The 22,663-nt window shown below is 40.8% G+C and overlaps 1 protein-coding gene across 11 annotated transcripts in view; it reads right to left on the minus strand.

Moving 5' to 3' along the window:
• Positions 1 to 8,183: 8,183 nt before the first annotated feature.
• Positions 8,184 to 22,663, minus strand: part of nrg1 (neuregulin 1) — a 118,924-nt gene continuing 104,444 nt past the window's right edge. For 4 of the 11 annotated variants that reach the window (XM_079600244.1, XM_079600246.1, XM_079600250.1 and 1 more), the window contains exons 6-10: positions 17,603 to 17,705; positions 17,312 to 17,426; positions 14,251 to 14,378; positions 13,067 to 13,258; positions 8,184 to 10,296 (exon numbers count right to left, since the gene is read on the minus strand). In XM_079600244.1, coding sequence (XP_079456370.1) covers positions 9,723 to 10,296; positions 13,067 to 13,258; positions 14,251 to 14,378; positions 17,312 to 17,426; positions 17,603 to 17,705 — 1,112 coding nt within the window. In that variant the 3' untranslated portion in view covers positions 8,184 to 9,722. Of the gene's footprint in view, positions 10,297 to 13,066; positions 13,259 to 14,250; positions 14,379 to 17,311; positions 17,427 to 17,602; positions 17,706 to 20,729; positions 20,754 to 22,663 lie in introns of all 11 variants that reach the window. The other 7 variants (XM_079600240.1, XM_079600249.1, XM_079600247.1 and 4 more) reach the window with 3 other exon arrangements.

A 22,663-nucleotide genomic window follows, 5' to 3' on the forward strand; every position in this document is an offset into this window, starting at 1 on the left:
AGATGATCAGTGATATTCGCTTCACCTCTTGGCCATATATCATATATCACATGGGCCATATAGTTTGCTATATCTGACTCATGTGCAGTGCCTTTCTACGATATTTTTTTATACTATTAGTATTTATTTATTATGCCGCTGGACATTGTATAAGGCATAGTCTATTTTAGTCTCATTTATTGTACAGAAATTCAGATTTGATTTGATTTGATTTTGTAAGAACGGCCCTTCTTTGTTCTTTGTTGACACTTGTCTTGTCTATGAAATAATATTTGTACTCTTATCTATCTCTCTCCTGTTTCTACTGTTGCAAACCGAAATTTCCCCATTGTGGGACAAATAAAGGTTTTTCTTTCTTCTTACTCTTACCTGTGATTGTTCTTAATGTTTTGGTTCGTCAGTGTATATTTGATATTGAAGATGATTCTATAGTAGGTTTAAAATGAAATGTGTGTACTATAGGTGTGGTCGGAATCCATGTAAAGTCCTGTTAATCTGCTACATTCAAATGGTTTAATAACTTAAACAGCAACAAGTCACTGCTTCACTTTTATCCATCCATCAGATTACGTTATTTTGATAGTCACCAGTGGCATTTCAGACAGAAATACCTCAGATACTTAAAACCTGGAAACTGGAATTGCAGATATTTTTCAAATTCAAGTGAGTACATGTTATCTCTACACAGCTGAACAATGTAGACGGTATGAATCATTGCATACTTTTCTTTGGTTAGGTCCAGAAATCATCATTCTGGAACTACAAGTTCTAACTGTTGGCGAGTTTTTACATGTAATAAAGTGATACATGAAAGTGATATGTGAAGGCCAAGAATGGTAAACAGAGCTGATACTGGAGCATCAGTCTGGAGATTAACATGCTCCGATAGCATGAATGCAGTGCTGTTTTCTGGAAAGAGGCTGGGATAAGTGTCACGTTGAGCCAGATATGTCCCTCAAGAGCCAGGGTTATGCTACATGTGTGATAATCTGTTACCAGCATAGTTGTTCAGCAAGAAACCACTGCGCTGGATGCTGGTTGTTTCCCCACTTGGATCCTTAACTAGCCTGACCAACGTGAGCTCAGCCGGCTTCAGCAGAGAGACTATGGTGGCTGACCAGCATTTTTTGCATTGAAATTCATGATGGTCAAAGTTGGTCTTTACTGCAGACTCACGGTGGTGCCTTCAGCAGTTATCCAAGCTTAATCTAAAAAGTGTGGAAACTATAAGTCTAAGGGTCTTATCTTGCACCCGGCGCAATTGACTTTGTACACCGACGTATGTATCATTCCTATTTTGCACCAGTTCAGCGAGAAGAGGAGTGTGTTCCGGCGCAAACGTTCCCTGGTGCTATTCTGCAGTTTCAGAAAACAACTCCTCCACTGACCAGGAGAAACCCAGTCTAAAGTCAGCGGCGCGTTATTCAGATGATATTTTAAGGGCGCATGCTTGGCCATAATGTAGTGTGCACAACACACACACACTTCGCTTCTCTCATCTACAGACGCAGCAGTTCATATTTTTGCAAACCGTACATAATTACAAGGAAAAATATTACCACACGAGGGAAATCATTGTGGTGTCCATGAAGATGTGAAGAAATAGGCATAAATCTAGCTTACACATTTACCCAAATTAAATGTAGTAATGACGGATCAAACCTGTTTGGTCAATAGTGGCGAGACACATCGGTATATAAGGACATCTGACAGTGGGTTATCCGTCAAGAACCAGGAAACTAAATTCTGAAGACTGTCAGATCACCGTTACCATCATGTAAGTTGCGTGCGCCGGCAAACCCGCCGGTATAATAGCAATCCGCCGTGGAACAAGCGCGCCGGCTCTTAAAGGCAATGTGAGATGAGGCTCTTGATTGGTTTATTGCCCGTTACGCCCAAACCACACCTATGAGTAATGAAGCGACTTCAGACCAACACATGTTAGATTTGCGTCATGTTAGATTTGCGTCGAGATCCACCCACAGAGTTACTTGCGTTTCGCATTTGATACTGATCAAACAGGGCCCTAAGTCTTCTTCATACTAGCCCTAGATGTGAAGGGAAAGATAGAAGTGGTTAAAAAAGAACAGAAGGGGTGTCTCTGGTTGTGGTCTCTTGAGAAGGGATAAACAACAGCAGAGCAACAGATGTCTGTCACCAAAAGAGAAAGTACAACAGTAATGTCTATATTTGATGTAATTGTAGGTCAGAAGGACTCTTCACTGGTTCTCAGTGGACACCCGCTGATAAACTCATACTGTGTCCAGCACAGATGCTGCGGATGATGATGTTTGTGAGAGAAACAGCCTGTTTAACCACTGTTATCACAGAAACACATCCTCACACAGGCTCATTCTTGGGAAGCAAAGTGGACGAAGAGGAAACAACACTCACGCCTGCAGAATAAAGAAAAACTGCTCTAGATGGAGCCAAACTGACTGACACAGAGCGAAGGATAATACTCACAATATTAGGTATGAGGAGTAAAACCCCCACAAAAAGGTATAGATATCTAATTCCGTCATGAAACTCAGGCTGATTGGTCCTCAATGCAGTCTGCTAGCAATCACATAATTCACGACATGGCACAAACTGATTGGTCTCTGTTGCATTTGCATCCAATGAGCTTCTTAATCAACATTTAACTCTTTCCCCGCCACTGACAGAATTTTCCAGCTTTCCGTTTTTTTCCTACTGTTATACGGTAGGTGGCGCTATTACACAACTTCTGAAAGAGGACAGAATCTCCGGAGCAAAAAAGGAGCAGAAACAAGCAATAAAAGCATTGATTATGCACGTTGTCGTCTTTGAAAAAAAAGAGATTTTCTCAGCTTTTTGTTAAAAATGTACTTTTTTTTTTGTTTTTGTAAACTTGCTCTGATTCAAGTGATGATACAAAAGAATACATGAAGCTAGAATAAACCTCTGTTCCTTCTTTTTTATATATATATATTGCAAGTTCAGATTTTCATACAACAAAATAATCTGGGGACTATGAAAGTTTTGTGAGAATTATCAAAAATGCTGGCAGTGGTTGGCAACTTTTAAAAAAACGCGGGCAGGGATAGAGTCAAATCCTTTGGTTCAGTGTTCGCTGTAAGCAGGTCTTCAGAAACCCTCCACCTCCCCCAGCTCCACCCGTATAGATATCAAGTGTAGCGTCAGTTCTGTCAGGTCACGTTAGTCAAGCTCGCATCAGTGACTCTCTGATCACATCTACCTATAGGAATACCTATCACTGTATACATAATCTCTTCAGTATTATCCGCAGCGATGGCGTTTCTCAGGAGCGCATTACCCTCCTCCCTCCCCAGCTCCTCCTGTCTCCAGTCAGGATTTGGCATTCAGATTCCCCTTGAATCAGAATAAATTCTCGAATTATGTTGTACTTTAAAATCTTGAATCAATGATATCTGCAATACATTCATGTTGGTTCTGTTGTGTTTACCCTGAGGAGGGTTATTGCTGCTCTTGACCAGGGAGTTCTCGCCCAGAACAGAACCATACCGCCAATCCAAACTATATGCTAATTGTCAATCGTATTTGACGATAGTGGTCCTGACAGAACTGCTGTGTGTATTTTCATGTGTTGTTAGTGCAGAAGCAGTGTGTTTTACATGCTCATAGCAGCTTGTCTGTGGATGCATTTGCAATAGCAAGTCTCTGTACAACTCTTGCATCAGAACAATAAATGGCAACTTTTGGCAAAATGTAACTAGAAATAGAAGGACTGATTCTTTTCTAATCTGTGCAAAAAAAAACAAAAAGCTGCAAGAGCAAAGAGTAAGAATTGTAGTATTCTTGCGTTTTCCTATGAACCAATCACATGCCAGTACTTGCTGCTGATGAGTTAGCACTCATGTTGCGTTTCTGCAAAAGCATTTAATAAATCCTCATGCTAAAGTAAATTCTGGTGCTTCTCAGTACCAGTTACTCTACATAACTTGTAAAGAAGAGAGTAATTCTTTCAATGTAAAGCCTTGTACATAATTACTTCTGATTTCTCAAATTACTACTTTGAATTTTGGTATGCAGTGGAAGATGAAAGTTTTTCTGGGCTTTTCTGCTTACATTTTTATGAATAAATGTGATAAGTCTAGTTTGACCATGACTTTTGTAAGTCTACATTTAAGTAAACATCCATGGTTATTTGCACTGAACACTGGAGGCGTGATAGGAAAGTACACAATTATTTTCTATTGGTTTCCTTAAACATTGTCTTTTGATCCGTTTACAACCTGCCATTTTCTTTTTCTCCTGCCTAACAGTGCAACAAGTTAGGCCTAACAAGTTCTTTTGGTCTAACAACATTACATCCACTTTGACTTTTAGCAATATCACACTAGTTCTTTCAGCCATGAAGCAGTGATTCTGTGAAACCTGTGCCCCTAAGTTAATAACTGTTTTTTTACAATGGAAATTAATCAATTAAAAACTTACTTAAACTAGACAATGACTTTCTTCTAGATCTGCTGTAGAGCCAAAACAATCTTTGTTACATTATTGTCCTGTTATCACTGTAAAGCTGCTTTAAAACGATCTGTATTGTAAAAAGCTCTATATAAATGAAGAGGACTTGACTTGCTGGGTGTAATAAGGTACAGTTGATGTGATTCATGCACAAAATGGCTGCTACTGAAGATGACAACATTACTGACAACATGTCCACTGTCAAATGATGCAAGTGCAAACCACAGCTGTCAAGATGCTGGAACACAAGTCGGCCAAGGCTCGCTCGCGTCACTTATTTTAGCCAGCATGATAATGTCGTCGAAATAAATATCAGATTATTCCACTGAAGTCCACAATGAACATTTACCGCATTGCCCTCTTAGACAAGGATGGGCAATTCTGGTCCTCGAGGTCTTTGAGGTTTGCTCTGAAAGAACAACATTGCACAAACCAAATGACATGATCCTATTCAGAAAGATCATAATTAAAATGAATGGTATTTTCCGCTCTCCAGTGCACCCACTGTAATCTGCCAGCGCTGGGCAACCCTGTCCCTCGGGATCTACTTTCCTGAAGAGTTCAGCTCCAACCCTGATCAAACTCCTCTGAAGCAGATCATCAGTGTCTCCAGCAGCACTGGAAAGTTTGATCAGGGTTGAGTTAAACTCGGCAGGAAAGTAGAGTCCTTCAGTCCTGCTGTCCTAGAGATTGAACCTAGAGAGTTGAGCTCCATTTTCGTCCTTGCAATTTATAAAAGTTCAGCTTAATAAAAAAAAAACCTCCCAAAAAACTGCAACTTTACACACAGAGTACCTCAATTATCACTATATTTCATGCTTGATTTTAGAGAATTAGTTTTCAGCATCTATATTAGGAGTCTGAATCATCCAGGGAAAGTTCAGTCCATTCCACCTCCAAGGGAGTTTTCCCAGTAATTCAGCAACAGCTGTGTCAGTGGAGCAGTGTGAGACAGTTTGACTGGACTCTGGAGGGTTACACACTCACTCACTCGCTCCGATCAAGAGCTCAGGACACCAGCGGAGCCGTGGAGCCCCTCCACCAGACACGCTCAATCACATTTCTGAAGGCAGATGCTTCTCGGGGAATTTCTCTCTATCATAAAACAAAGTTGCGCTTGTCCATGGAGCTTAGTGAGTGGAAAAGTTAAACCAGAGCATTTCCTAAGGATCAAGACATTTATAAAGTGCCATGTTCAGTGTTTGAGCCCTGGACATTATCAGGAAGGCTATTCCAGAGTTTAGAAGCAAAGCGTAAAAAAGCTTTACCTCCTTTCATGGACTTTGCTATAGGCACAATCAATAGTTTTTTTTACCTTAAAATGGATTGTAGCATAGAAGATTGGTTAAATATAAATGAGGTAGGCTGTTAAGAGCTTTATAATAAGTAACAATATTTTCTATTCTATGCAAAATTGGATGGTAGAATTTGGGGTGATATATGATCATATTTTCTCACATTTTGAACTGTGTATCTTTTTTATGAACTATGCAGGACAACCAAGGCTCCTAATTGTAGCATGTACAGAGTGAACAGCAACGGTCCTAGTACTGAGCCTTGTGGTACGCCATACTGAACCTGTGATCGATAAGACATCTCTTCGTTTACAATTCCGAATTCGCCATGGCGCGAGCACAACTGGCTTTTAAAGGTAATGGGAGATGAGACTCTGATTGGTTTATTTCACATTACGCTCAAAAAAACACCCATTACTCATTAAGAGAATAAATACAAAACCTTCCCATTACTCATTAAGAGAAGAGAGATGACCATTGTAGACTATGGATAAGAGCAGCAATAACCCTTCTCAGGGTAAACACAACAGAACCAACATTAATGTATTGCAGATATCAATAATTCAAGATTTTAAAGTACAACATAATTCAAGAATTTATTCTGATTCAAGGGGAATCTGAATGCCAAATCCTGACTGGAGACAGGAGGAGCTGGGGAGGGAGGAGGGTAATGCGCTCCTGAGAAACGCCATCACTGCTGATAATACTGAAGAAGAGCTTATATATGTGCCATATGCCAGAGAGTCACTGATGCGAGCTTGACTAACGTGACCTGCCAGAACTGACGCTACGCTTGATTATTAGAGACTAACTGAAACGTACGTCTCCGCCAGTGTTTCCCAGCCCTGTTCCTGGAGGCACCAACACTGCACATTTTGGATGTCTCCCTTATCTGACTCATATACGATATACATCTGGTCCTGGACTCTCTGCTACTGAGCTGATGAGTGGATTCACGAATAAGAAGAGTTTGTGCTCTGCTGGACTGTGTCTGAAACCGCCCTCATTCACTGTTTCCTACGTTACTAATATTCCACTTGACGGAGTGAATGAAAACGAGTGAATTCATGAGTGCTGGAAGAGCTGCTGCTTTTGCATAGTTTGTGCTATTTAATAATCATATGAAACGTAGCACACTGCAGCTCCAGGAGTAATGAAAAAATGTATGTCGTGGAAACTAGCATTTACAAACCTTAATTAAACAAGTAAAAAGGAGTTTATACCTGTATGATATTACGCTGTACCCACATTGGACCAGCGGATTGGAAAACGGATGGATGGATGATTCAGCTGCGCGTGCGACTCTCACAGTGCATTGTGGGTATTCTCTAGCCGTTGAGTGTACATCAGTTGTACACTCGTTATTGTGGTGCATTGTGGGATTGAATGAGTGCACTAGATAATGTCCACTATGGTTTCAGACACCACAACAAATGTCTGTCGCCTCGAGTAGTGCCCTGTATAAGGGTGTAGGTTTCAGACACAGCCATGGCGTGCCTCTATGCTATGATTTTCCTCCAGTTCCTAGTCTCCATATTGCCAATAGGTGGCGCTGTCACCAAATCCAGTAAGCTCAGTGTATTGTGACGACACGTACCAAACTTTACGTCAATATGCCGAAGCATTGTGAAGATGTCTTCACTTCCTGTTTTCCATGCTTACCGTAACACTGTTTGGTACATCAGAATAACTTTAAATATCCTTTGAACAGCATCATCTGATCCAAATTTCTGAGATTAAAAGATTAAAATTTAAATCATTAAAGAAAACCCCTAAAATTGTCACTAGCAGAACTGATACCTGCTCCAGTATAATTCAAACGTCATGGCGTTCGGCCATTCGGGTCTATGTACCAGATCCACCCATGCAGAGGAAAAGCTAATCAAATGTCTTTAGGAGTTTGCTATCAACTTTATCTGCTTTGAGCAGCTCACAATTTGTTTAGAGAATAAGACATTGCAAAAATAAGGAGACCCAACACATAAAGCTATCATACATAGCGGCCAGACATTTTATAGAGTTGTTCACACAAGAGCAAATGAAACTGAACATTGTGGTGGTCATGTTTGACCGTGCTTGTTTTGCATGTGTGTGCCAGGCATGCCTGTGTTTGTCCTCGTGCAGCGTTCAGAAACACTTTATTTGTCTCTGTGGAGAGCATCTGTTCTTCCTTTATCTTCATTGGCAATCAACCAATAAGCCAAAATGTGCTATGCTGGAACACTGGTCGTTTAGAGATCACGCGTCTAATTTCATCCAAAAAGTAAATGAACAGCCATTTCTGAAAACAACAACATGTACGATGATGGAAGATCCCCTTTAAAGCCGCGCTCTATCACATCCAACACTAAACAGCTCAAAATGCTGGGAATAGTTACATAACGCTTGCGTTAGAAGCAACAGAAAAAAGGCTGTGTTCAAGTGTCCCAGAAGCAGTTCAGCTCATTTTTATTGTACAATCAGTTTCACGGATATTTGTCATGGTGAACATTTATTGTTTTTTTTCTTTTTTCTGAATGAGTTTGAATGACAGAATGTTGAATAACAGAGTCTAGGCCTAAATGGCAAAACAACACACAAATATATTATGGAGTGATGAGGAGAAGAAAAAAAAACACACATTAAAAATAAGGTTTTGTTGATGTACCCAAAGATTGCAAATATCTCCTATTGTCAATGCTATTAAAATATAGATTTATAGATGCTAGATTCCATAAGGCCCAGATAATAAATAAATAAATAACAAATAAATAAAGAAAATAAATACAATAAAATGGGCCAGGTTTGCTGGAAGGGGGAGCGTAGGGGAAAGGCCTTCACACAAGCTTTATAGTGAGCTCTGGGTTAAAAGTGTTGTCTGTGTGACCAGTTCTTCTGTTCAGCAAGCTGGATAGACTATTACAGGCTATTTTCAGTAAAACCTTGTGAATACATAAGTTACTGTATTAATCTGGTGACGCAAACATAACAAAATACTGTACAACAGGTGATTTGTTCTTTAAATGATCACACATATACACATAAACATGATGAGACGCAAAGGAACACTTTGAATATAATGTAACGTTCTACATGGATAGCAAATGGACAAATGTAAAAAAAGTGATCTGGACAATAACGAATAAAATAAAATATAGGAATAAAAATGTCGGTGTCAGTATCATAAAAGTGGTGCTATATCTTTCCCACAATGCATTGTTAGAAAAGCCAATGAGCATGATGGACAAAGTGAGCCATATATTCAGTCGTGAATCCGTAATCAAATCTCGTAGAACTAATGTCTGCTATACATGACAACCGTAATGTTAAATGATTATGTTTGATTAATAGCCGATCGTACATGATTTGCTTCCTGTGATTTTTTTTTTGTAGCATTTTTTTCTTAATTCTAGAGCTTTTGAATCGTCTTGTTTTCAGTTTGCAGCAGCCTCACATTTCTCTTTTAAATCAAAATGCAGAAATAAGAATCAATGTAAATAAAACAAGTGAGGTTAAATCGAGCCGCTCTGGACGTCTCTCTCGTCTGACACGGCTCAGGGCATGAGTGTTAAATCAGAGAGACGCACCGAGACCAGGACTGAGAAGCCCATGATGCACTTTTACACACTTTAATCGGATCGCAAGAATTCAGGAGTGCTGGTGGATTTTTTGTCTTCTTTTCTTTCAGTCACAGAGAATGTATGTTGTTGTGAATATATGGCCCAGTGTCATAATGCAGTTCTTCTTTTCCCCCAACTGAAATTAAAAGGCACCGTCGATTATATTTTCTGCCATTGAAATACTGTGACCTCAGCTACATGTGAATGGCACTTTTTCCCATGACACAAACACGTTGCACACATTATAAAAGTCTTTGTTTCACTAACATCACTAAAATAAAAGTTGAAGTTTTTCTTTTCGCAATACTTAATTTTAGAAAATAAAGGTTTAGTGGTGATTTCTTCTTCTTTGCATGTGTCACACAGCGATGGGGTCTTGTTTGGCCATGCGGGCCGTGAGTCTGCTCTGCAGGTCGTGATTGGGCGAGAGGAGCAGCGCAGGGTTAGTTCTGCTGCCCTCCAGCCCGTCCAGAAGCAGCCCGCCGGACACCACGGGGTTCTGGCAGCCGAGAAACGGCGTGTCCTCGTCCTCGGTCTCGCTCTCTGAGCCGCTGCTCTCTGAGGGACTGCCGCTGAGCTCGGGCTCCGGCGCCGCCTGAGTCCTGGTCCCGGGGCTGTGGGACGGGGAGGACGCGGCACCTGTGCTTGTGAACCGCTGTGATGAACTGTCCTGCTCCTCGGTGGGCACCGGACTGGGCAGATCCAGCCCGTGGTTATAGTGGGCAGAGTGGCGCAGGTTCTGGCCCGTCTGGCTCTGGTGTGCGCTGGGTTTGTCCCGCAGGAACAGCAGGGGGCGCTCCTCCTCTCCCGAGGGACTGGACGGGACAGGGGTCGCCAGGCTGGAGAGAGGAGCCGACGTCTCGGAGGGCGTCGCTGGAGAGAGGAGACCCACGGGGGACACACGGGCCGGGGAAGTTATAGCCGAAGCATACCTGTGGAGGAACACACACACACACACTTTACAGCACATATCATAACTACGGCCTGTCCATCAGCTGATGCTACGTCTCGCTTCAAAGGCTCGTCCATTTGTTAATTATTTCTTTCCTGAGTTTGGAAAGCACCGCATACTTTTGTGACACGAGGCATCCTATGCTTGGCCCGTATGTGGCCTACGGAGTCGCAGCCTTCGAAACGACACACTAGGAGAAGCTGCTGTGACACTGGACCGAGCTACGAGCCACTCATAATGTATAGTGTTCAATAACAGCTGCTCTTCTGAAACAAAGATAGCTACATTACTAAGACTTAAAGGGACTCGCCCTCGAGTTCTTCCAAACCTGTATGAGTTTCTTTCTTCTGATGAACACAAAAGAAGATATTCTAAAGAGTGTCAGTAACCAGACCGTTGATGGACCCCATTGACTTCTATACTATGGGGAAAAATACTATGGAAGTCAATGGGGTCCATCAACTGTCTGGTTACATCTTCTTTTGTGTTCATCAGAAGAAAGAAACTCATACAGGTTTGGAAGAACTCGAGGGCGAGTAAATGAAGACATCATTTTCATTTTTGGGTGAACTATCTCTTCAAGGTTTGGGTATACTTAGTTTCTCATGTTCTGCTCCGTTTTGTGCTTTAAAGTTAAGAGGACAAGCCTTATAAAGTACGCCTGAGTGTCCTTGAGCGCGGACGGACGCGCCACAAGTTCATATGGACAATAACAACAAGAACAGGCTGCAGACAATGCAGAGTCATAAGTGGACAAGCATCCGGTCACATGCACTGTCTGAGATGAACACTAACAAGTGAAGTATGGAAGGGCTACACATATATAAAAATATCTAAAAATAAAAGGTACTTAAATGTTCAGTATTTTATGTTTGTATGGTACAGAATGTTATTAATAAATGGTTAGCAGGTGCGGATAGGCAAAGCATCTTTCTTTTGCCACACAGCAGGCTGTGAAGCGTTGTGTGTTTGGGAGGCCTGTGTGTTGCAGCAGAGCCAGACAGAATGTCACGGGCAACGGGCTGTAAATCTGCTCACACCTCTACCTGCGGGCATTCACGGGCAGGAGCGGACGAAACGTGAACGTGACAGGCAGAAGCATGAGGAGATATCACATAAAACGCGAGTGGGCGAGGATCCTGTGGGAGCGGAACTACAAATGTCATTGAAGCGTTCATTGTAGCGCGTTGCAATGCAGTGCCGTTTGCCTTGGCGTGTTCATGACCGGTTTAGTCTTACAACCTTCTCAGTCATGGTGTTTATAGAGCTTATGTAGCGCCGGCCCCTCAGCGCTGCACTCGCGGTCTTTTGTCTTCCGGTTTGTGTTTTGCACGCTTAATAAACTTCAAAACGCAGCAGCTCGAGTTCTTACCAGAACCAGGAAGTATGACCATATTAGCCCCGTTCTGTCAACACTGCATTGGCTGCCTATTAGACATCGTATACATTTTAAAATATTGCTGATTACTTACAAAGCACTAAATGGTTTAGCTCCGCAGTACTTGAGCGAGCTCTTAACGCATTATAGTCCTTCACGTCTACTGCGATCTCAAAACTCCAGCCAGTTAATAATACCTAGAATATCAAAATCGACTGCTGGCGGTAGATCCTTTTCCTATCTAGCACCAAAACTCTGGAACAGTCTTCCTACCATTGTCCGGGAAGCAGACACACTCTGTCAGTTCAAATCTAGACTAAAAACACATCTCTTCGGCCTAGCATACACATAACACATTATAGACTTATATAACTCAATGTTAGGCTGCATAGATTAGGTCAGCCGGAACTGGGAACACTTCCCGTAAATCCTGATGTACTCGTTACATCATAAGTAGGAATGGCATCTACGCTAATATTAGTTTCTCTGTTTATCGCAGTCCGCCGGCTCCAGGCCGTTACCGGAACTGATGAAGGACCAGCGCCAGGACACGACGACACCGCAGTCCTGAAGTGTCCACTAGTCTGTGAAGGCCTTCCTTCCCTTTACCTCTGAACAGATAAAACGTTGTCGGGATAATTCCGGTTCGCGTGGCTATGTGGAAGCGATAAAAATTCTGTATTATACATATTTCAAGGCTTGTACCTTGGAACTTATTTCATGGTTTGCGTTCTCGAGACACAGGCACTGTTCTGTGCGGATGAGCGGCCGGATCGCATTAGGGGTTTTCTGTTAGAACGGTGTCGTGTTAGCGGCCCCTAAGTTAATAACTGATAATCGTTGCAACGGAAGTGAATCAATCAAAGCTAACTTTATCTGGAAAATAACTTTATTCTAGAGCTGCTGTAAAGCTTAAACAATCTCTCTTACTGTAATTTCCTATTATCTCTGTAAAGCTGCTTTGAAACGCTCTATATTGTTAAAGCGCTGTATAAATGAAAGTGATTTGACTATCTTCACAGGGATCTTACGTATTTATGAATGAATGGCTCGTTTTAAAATCTTCCCGGTCTACAGACATTTGTTAAGACATCTGCTTTAAACATTACAATCCTCATGATAACTTTCGTTAACTTTACATTAAGTAAATCCACTTCACCAGCTGATTACTCCTGGACAGCGATGCCGTAGAGATACACAGAGCGACCGCAGAAACTGAAGTTCACAGACAATATGGTAAAGATGGCGGCGCGTTTGTTTCTTTCCGCATAGGGGCCTGTAAATTTATGTCTTCCAAATGAAGGCGATTGAAAACCCTGTGTTGATGTGAGTTATGTGAGAGCTGTACTCGGGGCTGAAGGGGTTCAGTTACCTCTCGCTGTAGGGGCCGTCTCTGCAGGACACCTGGGGGTCTCCGCCGCTCATCAGGTAATCGTTCAGCTGATGGACGCCTCCGGTGGCGTTCAGACGCCCTCTGGGACCGGGCGTCCCGTGCCGGCTGTTCTCCTTCACCAGGACTGCATGAGCGTCAGGGACCACACTGTCTGCTTTCCCGTTACTCCAGCTGTGAAGACCAGAGGCAAACACGCTCATCATACACATCATCTAGTCTCGTGTTCTTATGAATCAGTGAACATTGTAAAATTATATGCTATGCCATAGGATATTTCAAAGCTTTCTTTGAAAAACAAAACAAAACATTGAATTAAAGGTGGTATAATGTATAATGTCCTTTTTTTCACAAGATGTAAAATAAGTTTCTGATGTCCCCAGAGTGTGTGTGTGTGAAGTTTCAGCTCAAAATACCTCACAGATATTTTTATATAGCATGTTAAAATTGTCACTTTTTGAGGGTGAGCAAAAACACACCTTTTGTGTCTGTCCCTTTAAATGCAAATGAGCTGGTGCTCCCGGCACAGGGGGCGGAGTTTTGAATTTGTACTTATGAGGGAATGAATGAACTTTCTCATTCCATAAAGCAATATATATTAAAGTCAAGTCAAGTCACCATTATTTATATAGCGCTTTAACAATATAGAGTGTTTCAAAGCAGCTTTACAGTGATTATAGGAGATTACAGTAACAGAGATAGTTCTGGCTTTACAGCAGCTCTAGAATAAAGTTATTGTCCAGATAAAGTTAGTTTTTGATTGATTCACTTCAACGATCATTAGTTATAAACTTCCGCTAACACGACACCGTTCTAACAGAAAACCCTTAATGCAATCCGGCCGCTCATTCGCACAACAACAGTGCCTGTGTCTCGAGAACGCAAACCATGATTTATCTTGAATTAAAGACATAATCAAGTCAGCCTGAGGTTTCATGTCTTTTTCACTTCTTTTTTAACTTGTGACTTCCATAGATGTCCACAACCTCAGGAGCTAATGGTCTGTGAAAAATGGCCAATGCGCCTTTAATGTCAGGAAGACTTGATTTGACTCACATTTCACCTCGACAGTTTCTCACCAGTAACCGTGTGTGTGTGCGTGCGTGTGCACGTGCGTGCGTGTGTGTGTGTGTGTTTGTGTGTCCGTGTGTGTGTGTGTGCTGTACCTCAGGCTGGAGGAGCGAGTGACGGCGCTGGACACATATGTTGAGGAGTCGGTGGTGGACAGAGATGTTTCCGCTTCTCGGTCTGTCACATGAACGTGAGGAGGGACGGGATTTTTCGGCATGTAATGCTGAAATCAGACAAAAGTTGATTGGTCTATCACTGTTATTCTTGTAGTGTATGATACTGTACACTTGATCAACTTTAACTGTTTAAACACATATTAAAAACCCCTTTTATTGTAAATGAGCTTTTAGTCGATTGGTACAATACTTGTTGACCACTAATCTTAAAGGAGTAGTTCACTTCAGAATTAAAATTTCCTGATAATTTACTCTCCCCCTCGTAATCCAAGATGTTCATGTCTTTCTTTCTTCAGTCGAAAAGAATTAAAGGTTTCTGAGGAAAACATTCCAGGATTTTCTCCATATCGTGACTTCAATGGTCCAGCGGGTCGAAGTTTCAGTGCAGCTTCAGTCTCGACACGATCCCAGCCGAGGAATAAGAGTCTTATCTAGACAAACCAGCGGCCATTTTATAAACAAAATGAACTTACTTTTAACCACAAATGCTGGTCTTGCACTAGCTGTGATGCGCCACACATCACGTCATCAGGTTGAAAGGTCACGCTTGTTCAGGTTCAAAAATGTAGGGCAAAAAACTCCATCTCATTTTCTCCTCCAACTTCAAAATCATCCGACATCGTTGTTTTACATTTAAGTAAAAAAATTTTTTTTGGTAAATGCCGTTTGGCTTTGAAACACTGGGTCGTACTGCCGTCACGTGTGACCTTTCAACGTGATTACGTAATGTGTGGCGCATCACAGAGCTAGTGCAAGACCAGCATTTGTGGTTAAAAAGTATATAAATATTTTTTTTTTTTTAAATGGCGGCTGGTTTGTCTAGATGAGACTCTTATTCCTCGGCTGGGATCGTGTCGAGACTGAAGCTGCACTGAAACTCACATCTGGACCTTCGACCCATTGGACCGCATTGAGAGCCTCAGTCCCGCCCCTCCGCTTCCGGCTCATGGGACCTTATTTCTGAAAAAATATGTATGGTAGTCAATGGCGAGACAACTTATCTTTTTATTCCGTCCGAACTGTATCACACATATGATGTGTCAATTTAAAAGGTAATTATGAAAGTCAACAAAGTCGCAGTTTGTCATAAAGCAGAAGAGTAACGTTTAGTTTTATGTGAAAATCGCTCAATAAACTACATCTCTCGTCTCGCACTGACGTCACCGTTGCTCGTGTGTGTGCAGTCTGGTACAACACACTCCGGCATCACGGCGTAACGTTACGATTATAACGTAAGACTATAGAAGACATGACAGACGTTCGCTTCAGTAAAGTTAGCTTCAGTAAAGTTAGCTTCAGTAAAGTTAGCTTCAGTAAAGTTAGCTTCAGTAAAGTTAGCTTCAGCAAAGTTAGCTTCAGTAAAGTTAGCTTCAGTAAAGTTAAGTTAGCTTCAGTAAAGTTAGCTTCAGTAAAGTTAGCTTCAGTAAAGTTAGCTTCAGTAAAGTTAGCTTCAGTAAAGTTAGCTTCAGTAAAGTTAGCTTCAGCAAAGTTAGCTTCAGTAAAGTTAGCTTCAGTAAAGTTAGCTTCAGTAAAGTTAGCTTCAGCAAAGTTAGCTTCAGTAAAGTTAGCTTCAGTAAAGTCAGCTTCAGTAAAGTTAGCTTCAGTAGAGTTAGCTTCAGTAAAGTTAGCTTCAGTAAAGTCAGCTTCAGCAAAGTTAGCTTCAGTAAAGTTAGCTTCAGTAAAGTTAGCTTCAGTAAAGTTAGCTTCAGTAAAGTTAGCTTCAGTAAAGTTAGCTTCAGTAAAGTCAGCTTCAGTAAAGTTAGCTTCAGTAGAGTTAGCTTCAGTAAAGTTAGCTTCAGTAAAGTTAGCTTCAGCAAAGTTAGCTTCAGTAAAGTTAGCTTCAGTAAAGTTAGCTTCAGTAAAGTTAGCTTCAGCAAAGTTAGCTTCGGTAAAGTTAGCTTCAGTAAAGTCAGCTTCAGTAAAGTTAGCTTCAGTAGAGTTAGCTTCAGTAAAGTTAGCTTCAGTAAAGATAGCTTCAGTAAAGTTAGCTTCAGTAAAGTTAGCTTCAGTAGGCTAAAGATAGCTTCAGTAAAGTTAGCTTCAGTAAAGTTAGCTTCAGTAAAGTTAGCTTCAGTAAAGTTAGCTTCAGTAAAGTTAGCTTCAGCAAAGTTAGCTTCAGCAAAGTTAGCTTCAGTAGAGTTAGCTTCAGTAGAGTTAGCTTCAGTAAAGTTAGCTTCAGTAAAGTTAGCTTCAGTAAAGATAGCTTCAGTAAAGTTAGCTTCAGTAAAGTTAGCTTCAGTAAAGTTAGCTTCAGTAAAGTTAGCTTCAGTAGAGTTAGCTTCAGTAAAGTTAGCTTCAGTAAAGTTAGCTTCAGTAAAGTTAGCTTCAGTAAAGTTAGCTTCAGTAAAGTTAGCTTCAGTAAAGTTAGCTTCAGTAAAGTTAGCTTCAGTAAAGTTAGCTTCATTCATTGAGAGAAAGGTATGACGTCACATGTGCGCCTTCTGGGTTCGTAGTCTTTGTAATGACGTATTTTCACAGTCTTACACCTCAACAGTTTTACATCAAACTGCGACTTTCTTGACTTTAAAATGTATCTTTTAAATTGACAAACATCATGTGTAATTCAGGGCACAATTCAAACAAGATATTTGTCAACTATAATATACAATATAAATATACAATATTTTTCCGAAATAAGGTCCCATGGTGCACCGGAAGGGGAGGGACTTAGGCTCTCTATTGAAGTCACTAATGGAGAAACATCCTGGAATGTTTTTATTTCTTTTCGACTGAAGAGAGAAAGACATGAATATCTTGGATGACGTGGGAAATTTTAATTCTGAAGTAAACTAATCCTTTAATACTGACGCCATTAACATAAATGGTGCCATTTTTCTGAGAATGAATGATCTAAAATCCCCAAAAAGGGGGCGCTGTGTTTTTAAGCAATGTTTCAAACTGCAGTGCACAGGATTTTAAACTCTCTCCCTCTGGTGTGATCACGTGACCGTGATGCTTCAGACGCAGTGACCGCACTCACATTGGCCAGCTGCAGGTGTTCGGGTGGAGGCTGGGGCTGCGGGGCGCCTTTGGCCGCAGCGTTTCGCTCGCGCACACTTTGCCGCAAACGGTCAAGCAGCTTTTTCCTCTGTTTCCTACGCGCGCAAAAACAATGTGAAAAGGAACAAGTACAGCTCTTTAGACTTCAGGAGATCAGATATCTAATCAATAATTATTAATATGGCTCATTTTAGTTTTTGAGTAAAACATTAGTACAAACTAACTGTACAAAGTAACTTAGTACAAACAGACATTTCAAAAAGTGAATTACTTTGTTTTGCAGTAAGCCACCACACACATGATGCCAACAACTAGAAGAGCGATGCAGATGCCTGTTATAGTCAACACACGTTTCTGATAGAGCTCCTCAGCTTCTGGAAGAGAGGACAGACTGCTTTTCAAGCTTGAACACACACACACACATTACATCTCAGTCATATTCTTACTTGGAATCGTTTTTTTTTTTATAATAACAATGTTGTTTCAACAGATATCCAAGTAGGAACATAAGCTAGCACACATGTATGTCTCCAGTGGCGCTGATGCTTTAATTAGACAGGGTTTATTGATCTCAGGATGTAGTTTTGCTGAGAGGGGGGGAGGGGGGGGAGAGGGGGGGGGGGGGGTGGTATGGGACAACAGGACAGGCTAATTCAAGGTCAGTTCAGAAAATCATCATGTCGTCACAAATGACATGAAATGCAAATCCGGCCGGGCCCGAGGCCTCTGGGAGCCTGCGACACTCATGCATTTCACTCATCTCATGAGGTTTAGATCACAACAGTGACAGACTGAAGTTATTGAAGCCTTCAGCAACTATTCCAATGTATATTTTTTGTGAATGGTCAATAGATAAGAAATGCTAAAGGCTTTAATAAAAAGTCATGAACTGGTAGCAGCACAAACTCACAGGCTGCTGGTTGGCTGGGAAACGTGTCCTGTATTTCGTGCTAAAGACCCCAGGAAAATAGTTGACGAGCATATTTTTCGCAATTTGAAGGAAGCTTGAGTGGGACGTAGAAAAGGGCAAAAAATGGCCTTTAGTTTACATGACATGAAAAACTGTGACATTTCATGTCATTTTACAGTAAAATACTGTTATCATTGTCATTTTGTCTAATTTTATTCTCATCAGTTATGTACATTAGAGTTTTATGTTATGTATAGCCACTCTTTATATTAAAAATATCCTGGTTTTTCCAAGCTTTATAATGGCAGTGAATGGAGGACGCAATTTTTAAGTCCAAAAAGTGCATCCATCCATCATAAAAGTATTTCATGGCTCCAGGGGTTAATAAAGGCCCTCTGAAGCAAAGCCATGGGTGTTTGTAAGAAAATTATGAATATTTAAAACAGGGGTTACTCTTTTGCCTTAAATTAATGCGTACGGTCATCTGCCAGAAGCTAGTTATTTTAGTTTTTAAAGTTTTAAATATGGATGGATGGATGGATGGATGGCACTTTTATGATGGATGGATGGCACTTTTATGATGGATGCACTTTTATGATGGATGGACGCACTTTTATCGTGGATAGATGCACTTTTATCATGGATAGATACACTTTTATCATGGATGGATGCACTTTTATCATGGATAGACGCACTTTTATGATGGATGGATGCACTTTTATGATGGATGGATGCACTTTTATCATGGATAGACGCACTTTTATGATGGATGGATGCACTTTTATGATGGATGGATGCACTTTTATGATGGATGGATGCACTTTTATGATGGATGAATGCACTTTTATGATGGATGGATGCACTTTTATGATGGATGAATGCACTTTTATGATGGATGGATGCACTTTTATGATGGATGGATGCACTTTTATGATGGATGGATGCACTTTTATCATGGATAGACGCACTTTTATGATGGATGGATGCACTTTTATGATGGATGGATGCACTTTTATGATGGATGGATGCACTTTTATGATGGATGGATGCACTTTTATGATGGATGAATGCACTTTTATGATGGATGGATGCACTTTTATGATGGATGAATGCACTTTTATGATGGATGGATGCACTTTTATGATGGATAGATGCACATTTATGATGGATGGATGCACTTTTATGATGGATGGATGCACTTTTATGATGGATGGATGCACTTTTATGATGGATAGATGCACTTTTATGATGGATAGATGCACTTTTATGATGGATAGACGCACTTTTATGATGGATGGATGCACTTTTATGATGGATGGATACACTTTTATGATGGATGGATGCACTTTTATGATGGATAGATGCACTTTTATGATGGATAGATGCACTTTTATGATGGATGGATGCACTTTTATCATGGATAGATGCACTTTTATGATAGATGGATGCACTTTTATGATGGATAGATGCACTTTTATGGACTTCAAAATCAGCTCGTACAAAAGCTACTTTGGCTGATCTTGTAGCTTTCTCTTTACCAGTTCTGACAACCACAGCTTTTGTTTAGTTTAGTCATGGAGTGATTAGGGCCGGGGTGTCCAATCCTGATCCTGGAGGGCCACTCTGCGGCAGGTTTTAGCACCAACCCTAATTAAACAGCTAATCAATTTTAACTGGACACGCCCGATGTCCAGTTAAACGATGTGCACGATGATGTCATCAATATTTTATCTTCTTTCAGATGTTCAATTTCTTCATGGGGTCTTAAAGGCACAGAATACTGCATGTTCCCGTCACAACCAAGCGTTTTGAACCCTGTGAGCAAACGCTACCACTCGTTTGATTTAGAAACTTCTATCTTGAATCGTTGGTTTTAGAGTACAGCAAACACATTCTTGATGCACACAACACAACGGCAATCACTATGTACAGACATTGATAAAACACTGATGAGAAGTAGAGAGGGGGAGAAAACAAAGAAGAAAGTGAGGAATGAGATGTCATGCGTTTGGAAGATAGAGGGATGCATGAATGGAGGGCAAAGCAAAGCTGAAGGGATCTAAACACAGCATAACTACTGCAGTACGGCTTCTCTTCTGCACCGCTGAACTGTGTGTGAAATTTAGCTGTCTCTCTCTCTCTCTGTGTGTGTGTGTGTGAGTGTGTGTGAGATAGCTTTTCATATCTGCCTTGAATGGAAGATATCAGAGGTCTTGATGAATTATTAACAACATCCTTCCTAGCATGCAGGCTAATGCCCCCCCGCACGCCACATGCTTCGGAGCGGATATCCACTTTCTTGTCTAAAACCCTAGAAACCTGCAGAGTGGCTCTAATATAGTAAAGAATAATGATGTCAATCTCCAATCATCTGTTATGGCTGTTTGATCCCTTCATGAGCAAAAGGAAACCAGCTGAAGTTGAAGGAAACAGGCTCAAGCTTCTAGACCTACGAATCTGCAAACTAGGAGGAAAGAACGATTCATACCCATAAATTCAATCCCAAGATGTTCTGCCAAGGCAGACAAGGTGATGTAAAGAAAGCAAAACACAAACAAACAAAAAACAGTTGAGCGGTGATGTCAACTCTGACTGACTGCACACACACACCTCAAACCACCTCCAGAACACACACACCCGGAGTCTTCTCGGCAGGTATATATTGCATGGTACATTACACACATACACAGATACATAGTTGACAGCAGAAATGATTCAAACCGATTCTGTTTGACTTTAAACCCACCATGACAATGCATCATTTAATGCTTTTGGAAATCATTATGGATGGTTTCTCACACGTATATAGTGATGTGCATCTCTATATACAGACACTTATGGTTGGTCATCATTATGACACACATGCACATGCAGACGTCACTGCGCTCACGTCATTATAGACACTGATCCGCGGCACATTTCACTACAGACAGAGTCAGACTCGGTTAATTCATGTGATTACACCAGCACTGGTTAAACATGCTGTTAAACACATGCATCTCAACTATCTGACGGTCAGAAGCTGCTGGACTGATGCCTGAGCCCGTCAAAGTACACTCTAAAAATAGCTGGGTTGTTTTAACCCAATTTTGGGTCAAATATGGACAAACCCAGCCATTGGGTAAAAATTTTAAATTGCATTTTTGATCCAATGTTTGGGTTTGTCCATATTTGACCCAAAATTGGGTTAAAACAACCCAACTATTTTTAGAGTATAAGATTAACACTGGCAGAATGGGATCTCCTACTCTATACATTAAGAACAGGTTTGCAGAAATATAATCCTGCTATTTCAGAATGGCACTACCGATATAAAATTGGAGTGTCAATACAAAGTTAAATCACCAATTCAAATATTATCAATTGTTTGACTGTAATGCTGACCTAATAATGGCGTGTTGTTACGAGGCCCAAAGATTTGCTCATTAACTGATCTTTCCTGTGTCGTGATAAAACCAGTGGCACTGAACCAGAGCATCTGGACTGATGAAGGTCATTCTATGAAGGACACATTAGCAAATATCATTAATAGCTGAGAATTGATTGTCGTTGCAGATCTCCAGTAAATGTAGCTATTTTAGCACTTTAGTTAATCGATGGAGATTTTCTGTCTGCTCACTGTCCTAATTGAAATGCAGAAATGATAATGAATATCACCCAAACGTATCATATAGATGTCCCGTTCAATATGATAGATGGATCTCTCATTTGAGCAAGTTCCACTGTGATCATTGATGGGATTATTACATGGCTCTGTGTGTCTTAAAGGTGTGTTCACGCAAAAATGAAAATCACCCCATGATTTACTCGCCCTCAAGCTATATAGGTGTTGGTATAGGTATCCTTTCTTCTTTTAGACGAACACAATCAGAGTTATATTAAAAATATCCTGGCTTTTCCAAGCTTTATGAATGGAGGACGCAATTTTTAAGTCCAAAAAAGTGCATCCATCCATCATAAAAGTATTTCATGGCTCCATGGGTTAATAAAGGCCCTCTGAAGCAAAGCCATGGGTGTTTGTAAGAAAATTATGAATATTTAAAACAGGGGTTACTCTTTTGCCTTAAATTAATGCGTACGGCCATCTGCCAGAAGCTAGTTATTTTAGTTTTTAAAGTTTTAAATAAGGATATTTTTCTTACAAAAACCCATGGATTTGCTTCAGAAGGGCTTTATTAACCGCCTGGAGTCGTATGGACTACTTTTTATGATGGATGGATGCACTTTTATGATGGATGGATGCACTTTTATGGACTTCAACATCAGGGCCACCATTAACTGCCATTATAAAGCTGGAAAGAGCAATTATATTTTTTAATATACCTCCAATTGTATTTGTCGGAAAAAAGATATACATATACACGATGGCTTGAGGGTGAGTAAATCATGGGGTAATTCTCATTTTTGGGTGAAGTATCACTT

This window comes from Phoxinus phoxinus, assembly GCF_949152265.1.
Source record: "Phoxinus phoxinus genome assembly, chromosome: 23".
NCBI lineage: Eukaryota > Metazoa > Chordata > Actinopteri > Cypriniformes > Leuciscidae > Phoxinus > Phoxinus phoxinus.